Source organism: Montipora foliosa, chromosome 1 (assembly GCF_036669935.1).
Source record: "Montipora foliosa isolate CH-2021 chromosome 1, ASM3666993v2, whole genome shotgun sequence".
Taxonomy (NCBI): domain Eukaryota; kingdom Metazoa; phylum Cnidaria; class Anthozoa; order Scleractinia; family Acroporidae; genus Montipora; species Montipora foliosa.
In genome coordinates this window covers 54,540,519-54,550,518 of record NC_090869.1, presented here as the reverse complement: position 1 = coordinate 54,550,518, position 10,000 = coordinate 54,540,519, and the positions used below count along the sequence as shown (strand labels likewise).

General features: G+C 41.2%; 1 protein-coding gene across 1 annotated transcript in view; it reads right to left on the bottom strand.

The window, feature by feature from the left end:
• The window catches only part of LOC138001467 (uncharacterized), a 181,506-nt gene that overhangs the window by 67,115 nt on the left and 104,391 nt on the right, over positions 1-10,000 (bottom strand). The window contains exons 22-27 of the mRNA XM_068848086.1: positions 8,843-8,953; positions 7,924-8,091; positions 6,662-6,745; positions 4,717-4,793; positions 4,042-4,103; positions 3,388-3,443 (exon numbers count right to left, since the gene is read on the bottom strand). Of these exons, the coding sequence (XP_068704187.1) occupies positions 3,388-3,443; positions 4,042-4,103; positions 4,717-4,793; positions 6,662-6,745; positions 7,924-8,091; positions 8,843-8,953 (558 nt within the window). The remainder of the gene's footprint in view (positions 1-3,387; positions 3,444-4,041; positions 4,104-4,716; positions 4,794-6,661; positions 6,746-7,923; positions 8,092-8,842; positions 8,954-10,000) is intronic.

Genomic DNA, 10,000 nt, shown 5'->3' with positions numbered 1-10,000 from the left:
TTAAGAACCCTCAATTGGTTGAAATGCTTACAACGTTAAAATTCAGGTCACGTGACCCATAATTGGATGACAACGAATAAAATCTTTAGTTATTTTTTTAAAAAAGGGGAGTACAAAGTTCAATTTAAACTACTTTGCTACTATTGAGTAATTAAGGGCAAAAGGTCACGTGAATTAAGAAAAAGCAAAGTTTCTCCTCATTTAAATTAACTGACTAAACGACTTTTTTCTGCTTACTAAGTGGCATTTTTAACCTGTTCACTGACTTCATCTATACACCATTGGCACCCTCTTCTCAAACGTGGTCATTGTGGAAAACTGGGACATTTCGTTCAGGTCTGACGGAATCTTCATCGCGGAATCTTCCATAGTCTCGGACACTACGGGAAGCTACAAGTTCTAAAAGTGCTCGCTACAAGTCACGGAGTTCTGTTAACACAGTGGATGCTCCAGATTACAGTGCGAACGATTACGTGACAAAAGATATCACTGAAGCTGTCCAAGCGGGTAAGTGGATAAGTCGTTGCTCCAAAACACAAGAACCCCAAGGTGCGCGTATGTGATGAATATCGCCAGGCCAATAAAGCAATTAAGCGGGAACGTCATTCGATTCCAACCGTTGATGAGTTGCTGCAAGATATATCGGGCGCAAGAAAGTTCACCAAAGTTGACCTCAAAGCTTGCTATCATCAGATTCTCTTAGACAAAGAGTCGCAATCAATCACCACATTCATCACTCATAGTGGTCTATTTCGCTACAAACGACAACCGTTTGGGATTTGGGCTGCAAGCGAAGTATTTGATACTGTCATTCAAAACACCCTTCAAGAACTTGACTGGGAACTCGCAATATTACCGACGACATAATTATATGGGGCTTCACTGAAAAAGAACACCACGACCGCCTTAATGCCTTTTTGCTCGTCTTATTTCTAAAGGACTCACTGTTAACCCCTACTAAGTGCCTATAAAAGCAGGAGTCACTTTGATTCTAAGTATATATCCTGGCCAGTCAAGGCTTACGAGTGGACAGAAAGAATGTAGCCGCTATTCAGAAAACAACAGTTCCTCAACACAACTCAGAAGTTTCCTTGGTTTTTTTAACTACTGTGTTCGTTTTATTCAGAGTTTCGCTACTCTCACAGCGACGTTACGTGACCTTACCAAGAAAGGTGTGAAGTATGATTGGTCACAAACACAGCAATAGGCTTTCCAGAAAGTTAAAGATGCCATTATGGCTAACTTTCTTCTAGCCTATTACGACCCGCATTCTGTCAAACGTTGAGAAGGATGGTACAACGCGGCATGTCGGCTACTCCAGTTGCTCTCTTTCAGACGTCGAGCAGAGGTATTGTCAGCCGGAAAAGGAAGCACTGGCAGTCTTTTTTTTTGGGGGGGGGGAGGGGGGGGGTGTGAACATTTCACATGTATTTTAGTAGCACCAACTTTGACCTGTTCACTGATCACAAAGCCCGGGAAGTGAAGTTTACCCCGGTGTACAACCGCCTGCCCGCATTGAGCGTTGGGCTCTCCGACTCCGACAGTACTATTTCACAGTGAGATACCGCAAGGGCGAAGGCAACCCAAGATGCCAACCCAAGATGCCGTTACCCACCTGCACGCCAAACCAAAGTGTCGCGGATGAATACGTTGACTTTATTACTGCCCATGCTGTACCAAAGTCAATGACCTTTCAAGAAATTCAACAGGCAGCTAAAACTAACCTGCAATTACAGGCAATGCAAATCACTGACAGCTTTAAAAACTGGTCAATGGCACCCTGACATTCAACGCTTTTACCACTCAAGCTCAGAGCTAACCGTTACTGAGACCAATCTGCTGTTACATGGCACTCGCATCATAATTCCATAAGCACTGCGTTCATGGCCATTGGAAATCGCTCACTAGGACATCGTAAAAACAGAACAGCTGCTTCGTTTCAAAGTGTGGTGGCCTGAAATTGATAAAGACGCGGAGAAACTCGTGGGCAATTGTCCCGCTTGCAAAGCTACTGGTCCGTCTATGTCTCCGACCCCCGTCCAAATGTCTGAACTGCCCACTCATGCATGGCCCTCACTTCACATGGATTTCTGGGGTCCGTTTCCCATTGGGAGATATGTTGTTCGTGGTTAAAGAAGAGTATTACAGATTTCCTGCGGTCGAAATCATAGGAAGTACCACGGCACAGGCTGTAACTCTATCCTTGGAAAGAATATTTGCCACACACACCTTGGTCTCCCGGAGAAGATAACTTCAGACAATGGAACCCCGTTTCAGAGCCAGGACTTCAAAGAATTTATGAAGCTAAAAGGTATTATCCACCACAAAGTAACTCCCCTTTGGCCACAAGCAAACGGATTGGTGGAATCATTCATGAAGCCTTTGACCAAAGCAATTTACACCGTAAGGGTGGAAGGGCGTGATTGACGAAGCGCTCTCTATCCATTCCTCCTCAACTACCGCTGTACTCCTCACTCAACAACCGTTGTTCCCCCCAGCAGAGCTGTTATACAACAGACCCCTTCGCAATGGAATCCCTGCTGTTGACACTTCAAACAGCCTCTCTACGGAACAGCACCGAAAAGCAGAAAAATTGGATCGGCAGCGTAAAGCCAAGATGAAAGGATATGCTGATCGCGCTCGTCGTGTAAAATAATCCACCCTCAAGGTGGCCAAACCGTAACATCCCCCTCCCCAATTGCAAGAGTCCGTACAGACGGACGTACGTGCGGTCAATCACTCGACAACCAAACGAAAAGAGGTTGAACATATTCTCTTAAGAATGGAGCTCTGCCCAAGGCCGCTTCGCGGCCTAGAGCCCCGCTATGATGAAATTATGGGCAATCAGTTTACTTTTTTCCTGCTGAAGTACTAGTAAAGGTTTAAAAGATATTTATGTTAAACACGTTGCCTTTTGTACGTTTTGTTGTTGTTGTTGTTGTTTTTTTGGCTTGGTTATACTTATCACATCTCTCCTACACCAATCTCCCGAAAAAAAAGGTGATCGATAATGCCTGCGTCTGGACGAACACTTTTAGCCTTCAATGGCTTCTTCTCGGATATTGCCTGGGTTCAACGCTAGCATACGACAACACCATTTTTGTGTCTTTGATAATATCAAATAAAATATAATAATTTCATTGGCTTTCCATAATTCACTGTTTTTATTATTACTGGGTTGCCATACGGTAATACAGTCGAAAAACGAATAGAATTTCTCCGTTTTTTTTCCTTTCTTTCCTGCTCCTTCTTCCGTTGCTCGTCACTAATGTTATTTCCTGCCAGAAAAATGCGGGTTGCCAAATGCAACGCTGCCACGCGATTTGCCGCCAAGGAAAATTGCCCAAATAATCCCCACCTCCACCCCGACCCGTGGCGTGAACTTACCCTATTAAGTTTATGTACTTTCCAATCCTTTCATCCACGTACTGAAATAATTGATGCTAAAAGAGGGAACAAACATAGATTTTGAATTTACTTTCCGGAGACTGTCATTCGACCTTTTTTTGAAGTGTGAACGAGACCTTGAAAGATGGACGACAAGAAACATTTGAAGAAGACCCTAGCCTCGAGCTTTCATCTCTCATACTTGGGGTGTCTTGGTTACATCATTTCCTTAGATCATGAATCGCATCGGGAAAATAGTCTTTTTCTTTAGCCACCTCAAATTTAGAAGGAACAAAGCACAAACAGAGGTGCAAAATATGCTTGTATCTCATGTTTGTTAACCCTGTCATGGGAAAACTATTGAAGCTAATGACGCAAGTAGGATTGTGCAATGCAAAACCAGGGAATCACCTTAATTAACCTACCAAATTTCCAAACGTCCTGTTTTTGTTTTTGTTTTTATTTCTTACAAGGGTCAAACTCAGCGCATTGATAATCCAGCTGAAACATGGGATAGCTCAAAACCAAACAAAATCAACGACAGTCATAAACATTTTTTGACCCTGGAGGGATCCTAGTCGTCTGTCACATGTCCTGAGATAAAGAAGAGACGACGACTCGAGACGAGTCAGAACTTGCGATTGATACGCTTACCACTTTGTACATGTAAAGGCATCTGTTCAATCGAAACATGGCCAGAGTGTACAACACACCTACTGAAAAAGGAAGATAACCCAACTTTGTTTTCATTTCTCAGGTGCAAATTAAATAAAGCAACGCAAAGGCAAGAGGAAGCTTCTTTCCCTATTCATTTGAATACATAAATCTGAAAGAAATAATGAATCATGATATTTACCAAGGAAGCTCCACTCATGCAAAGTGGTTTTCAGGGAGGTCCTTGGAATTTAGAAATGTTGGTTGTGGAGGAGAGGAGAAAATTAACTGGAGAACCCGAAGGAAAACCTCTCGGAGCTGAGAAAGAACCAACAACAAACAACCATTCCGTCCTGAAGAGTCTTTCAGTTAATGTTGAGATTTAGCATCGCATTCAGTGTAAACGACAATCTCCAGACTGAAATTGGGTTTTACCAAAGATAAAAAAAGGATTTGGTTTTAGCTCATTCCTTGTCTTTTGGATACAGGCATAGAGCAATTTATCAAAAGAGACAAGTGATAATATGTGAATTTTCATGCTTATATGACAAATAGCAGCTTGACTCTTGCTGTTTGCCGTTGCATGTAAGCGCGATCAATTTCCCTCTACTGACACTGAAGTTATGTCAATAACTGCAAAGAATATAATTGCAAGAAAAACAAACTGAAACTCACCAAGATCATCAGGCCAAATAGCGAGTACAATGAACTCGGTTGGAAAAGAACAGAGAAGATCCAACGAGAAATTTGTCCTATGTACAAACAAAAAGACAACTGTAAATGGTACAGGTGTAATACGCCCGTTAGAAAAGAATAGGGAATTTAAGATCTACGACGGCTACAGTTGACGACAACGTCACCTCATAATATAAATTGGTACGAGTGGTTTCAGAGTTAAAATAGAAAATCAAGGATGCTCTGTTGCATGCTTACGTTGTCAAAACCTAAAATTTGGTGAGTTCACGTCGCCGATATGCAGAGGACCGCTAAGATACTTGCTAAAATCCGTGCTGCACGAGCAGCACGATTGATTATGCTCTTTTAACCAATGATATTACTGTTTTGTGGCGATGTCGCAGTCGAAACCGTCGCCGTTTCTTAAATTCCCTAATAACAGTCCCAAGGTTCTAAATAGATAACCTGCATACCCATGAGTTCTACTAGCTCTACTAGAGCATCCGCCCGATGTGCTGAGGTCGCGGGATCGAATGTTGCCTAGGACTCTGATCCTTCAGTTGTCTTTTCGGTCGTTGAAGCAACTAAAATCAGTGACACAATGTTGGTACACCGACGGGATTAATCGAGCATCCCTCCCTCTCCCACCTTCCAATGTTGTTTAGAAACTAAAACGCACTAAACAGTTAGTTTGGGTGCATTAAGCTATCCAACATTTCACGGGGGAAAGCGGGTGGGTGTTCCAACGACTTAAGACTGTGATTGTAATATTGAATAAAGCATCGTATAACCTAAACGGCACGTCTAAGAGATTACCGTGGGTATTCTATAGATTTTCTAACAAATTTGCGCTACCATTTTATGACAATTGTTGTGTGGCCTTTGGAAGCACTGAATACCACTAGTAAGGAACCGAATTGTAAACAACACGTTTTCTTAAATAAAGGTTGGTTGAATTTAACGCATAGCGCAACGTAGCAACCCATCGTGTTTCGTAGAAACACGTCACGTCACATTAGAATGAACAATTATTACATTGATTGTACCATTAACTTGCCATGTTTTATTACCCTGCGTGTAGCCGTCTCCTATTTCCTTTATTGTAGAGTTCTATTGTGCGGTAACAAGCGCATCGCAATATTATACCAAAATTACTATTAATTTACAAACGCAATATAATAAAAGCAACGAGTAAATATTTATTTTCCTTTTACAATAAAGAAGTTACATACCTAATAAGTTAGCACTTCAGTGTACATTATAATGATTTTAGCAGTATACTGTTACGCAATAAACAACGGGTTACCATTGTAACCCGATGAGTTTATCGGATCGGAGTACTTGTCGTTATCAATTTCGACGGGTCACAATAGTAACCCGTTGAAAAGAGATTACAACCTTCGCCCACTCCCATATTCATCCCTTAATTTCCTGAGGTTCGAATCAGGAGACGTTGTTTTTTAATAGTTAGTTTTTGCGGGCGTCCCGTTCTTTTTGGGCAATACGAAATTCTCCGGATTCCCCCTTTTAAAATCCTAGAAGCTGAAGTGGGTGAATTTCCGCATGCCTTTGCTATGGCTCTAAGGCTCATATCAGTGTTCCTTCGCAGTTGAAAGACTGTCGCTCTGATCTCAGCGGAGACATATCTTCTAAAAACCACTTTAGGAAATCGAAATATTTGGATCATGAAATGGTTAGTAAGCTGAGTACTATGGGGATAGCATATAGCCCTATTACTTTTATTCTTTAATTACGAGGCGAAAAACGCGGCACGGTGGAACAGCCATCTTTACGCGAACGTTCCAGTAGTTTCCTTATTGCACTGATTGCAAAGTTTCGTGACATGAAATTTACACGTTAAGAAAATTGTAGTTTTACTATGAAAAAATATATTTTGTTACATTGGAGCAAGTTTGAAGAGACAAAGCAACACGCAGTTGGTTACCTGAGATAGTGGCGAGCAGTAAAAAGAGGATGAGTCACCAAAACGTTGTTTTCGTTGTAAAATGCCAGGTGAAATCTGATGTACCTGAAATAAAGTTGGGACCTCATCAACAAACAGCATTTCTGTTGGCTAGTTAATAATTATTCCTAGAGAGTGCTTTTGATACAACCAATCTCATACAGAACTCAGACTGTTGACACAAAACAACCGGAAGTTGTTTCGATAGGGAGCTTTAGCAAAGACAACGGCGACGGAAGCAAGAACGTCACAAATCTGCATATTTATTGGCCAAAAACAATAGCTTTGCACGCTTTGCAAGTGCCTTTTTCATTTTTGTCCATTTTTGTCCATTTCTTTGCCGTCGTCTGCAAAACAAAAACGTGAAATAGCCAAATTTGAAGGTTTTGGGGAACGTCAGCACTTGGGAGATAAATTTCATTTTCTTCCCTAAATTAAGCGCCACTCATAACGGTTTCCTTCCTGAGGAACTGCTACACCTTAGTCATATTAAAAAGCTTGGAATAGTCGCGAGGTGATTGCAATAACGCGAATTCATGTTTTTAGATGACGTTCTCATTGCCGTTTCCGTTGTCGTTGCTAAGGCTCCCTAGCTTAAGAAACGACGACGGCTACGGCAACGACAACGCCAAAAAGCAGTAATATTATTGGTTAAAAGGGTTAGGGTTAGGGTGATTCACGTGCGGCACGTATTCTTGTACATTTCTCTCCCGTACTCGTCAAAACAACAATGCAAAATGACCAATTTTTGGGTTGGACGACAACGTGGACAAACAACAGTGAATCTTTCCATCACTCTCTTTCCTTGAAATCCGTACGTACCAATCTGGTTATAGCATACTTCGCCCGTATTGCGGTACAACATAAACAAGGTGGAAGCATCGCGAAACACTTAGGATAGCTCAAACTCATAGTTTGAAGTGACGTTTTCGTCGCCGTAGCCGTCGTGGTTTCTTAAACTCCCTTTTGCTAAAGCTCCGTTGTGCATCAGCTGAAATCCGCTATTCAGCTAGCGAGCCAATCAGAAGAGTCATGGGTTTCTAACTCAGCTTATACTTGATACAGACAATCAAGGCCAGGACATGTTTAAGGTCTTCAATGCCTTTCAATGCTTAGGCTCTGAGACTATGGCAGCCCCAATCAATGGTAGAATATTACTCAACGACTTAGTTCCTGTTCAAACGATGTGGATCAATACCTATACACTAAAAATGCATCAGGAGCAGTGATTGAACTGTACTCACATATCCACTAAGCAAACAATCTCAAAAGAATAATTGAAAATCCACAATGGGGTGCTGGTATGCAAAAAAGTCGCCTGGAATGATATTGTGAGAGGAAGGATACCAGCGACCACAAGCGATACGCCTTGCCACAGCCTGAAATACGAGTCGTCCGGCAAGATGGCGCGCCTATGAAGAGTGAATATCAGAAAAGACTTGAGAAAGTTTTTAATTCGGTTAACGAATTTGTCGAACCTTGTTCAATGGCGGCTTACATTTAACTTGGGTGAATAGTATAAATGACATTATATTACACAGAATACGTTCGAAATATATGAAAACAAAAATGTTGGAAATTTCCTTATAAGCGCTTGAAACCACCTATTCGCATCAGGGAGTAAATGATACCGGTATAGCTTTTATTACGGTAGGTGTCCATTCTATCCCAGTAAAACTTTTCGTATTGTTATGAAAATTTTGATCTCGTACGACTACCAGAATGAAGTCATAGTTACTCGGAACTTTTGCCCTCATTTTGGCTTAAATCTTCGTACCTCCTAGCGAGATTAGGAACGCTTGTTATCATTCATTGAAACAAAAGACGATTTTAACCAGCAGCCATTAAGAAAGAGATCCGGTGAGAGAGAATTGGAGAGCACTCGTACCTGAGTGAAAGCCGTATAACAAACCCTCTTAGCAATTCGAGAAATTAAAATAGGGTTCCGAAAACATGACCTATGAGCTCCCGCTTTTGCAAATTAAGACATTGATCTTCACCGGTGATTTTCCAATATCCATTAACCATTAACCATTAACCATTTTCTCCAATTTTTGTTTAACAGAACCCTAAACACTGTGGCTGGATATCATAGTCATATCAATACAAAATCCGACTAACAATTTCCCTCAAAAATCATGCAAATATCAACTTTAAATTAACCTCAGGAGAAGAAAAGAAAATATTCTCAACATTGGATGCAAATCACGATACGGTTTGTCAAAATCTTCTTTTAGGTCCTCCGAACCAGTCATTAGGCCAATCTGTAGTGGACTGAGAAAACAGAAGAAAGGTAGTTAGAAGTGGAAGCTCAAAAGGAATTACTGTAAAGAAAAGAAGAAAATCTTTGGCATTAACTCACGATTAGAGCGAGTTTCAATCAAGTGTCGTAAAACCAAAACAAAAGTAATTACTTTGGCCAATCAAAAAGGACGGAGACAATCCAGTAAACCAATCAAAACTCGGAGTAATTACAAGTAGCCGACACAAAGCGCGAGAAAATATGCACGCGCCAGCCGCGATTGGTTTTGGTTTCACTTCTGATAGGTTGAAAAAGTGGCGCGAGAGCTTTGAAACAATCACTGAGTGAAGTAATGCAAAACCAAAGCAATTCGCTAATTACTTTTGACACTCAATTGAAAACCGCTCTATGCCTTTTGTTTTACATTGCGTCTTTTACTATTTAGTAACTTTTCGTCAGCGATCTCTTACGTTAAGAAAATAACTTTTGATGGCCGAGTTAAAACAAAACGTCGTGCTTTGTGACCAGCTTGCCACTTTTGGTTTTGGTGAAAGTTAATGATCCGTTAACTTTCACTAGCACTGCGAATATGGTTAACAAAGGTCACAAGATAACAACGGGAGCGAGAAGGTGAGAAGAGAATAGGGAGCTTAAGCAACGACAACGGCGACGGCAACGAGAACGTCATCTCAAAATATAAATTCGCGTTATTGTAATCGCTTCGTTAATATTTCAACTTTTTTAATATGACGGAGGTGTGGTAGTTCCTCAAAAATGACGCTGGTAGGAACGGCGCTCAATTTAGGGCAGAAAATGAAAATTTATCCTCAAGTAATGACGTTTTCCATAAAACCTAAAATTTGGCTATTTCACGTTGTAGTTTTGCTGACGACGGCAATGAAATGGACAAAAGTGAAAAACACACGTGCAGGGCGTGAAAAGCTATTGTTTTTGCCTACTAAATATGCAAATTTGTGACGTTCTCGTTGCTGTCGCCGTTGTCGTTGCTTAAGCTCCCTAATATGGCGTATTAAACGTCCGCAACTGCGTGAACAACGTCACCTGAGATTACATACGTT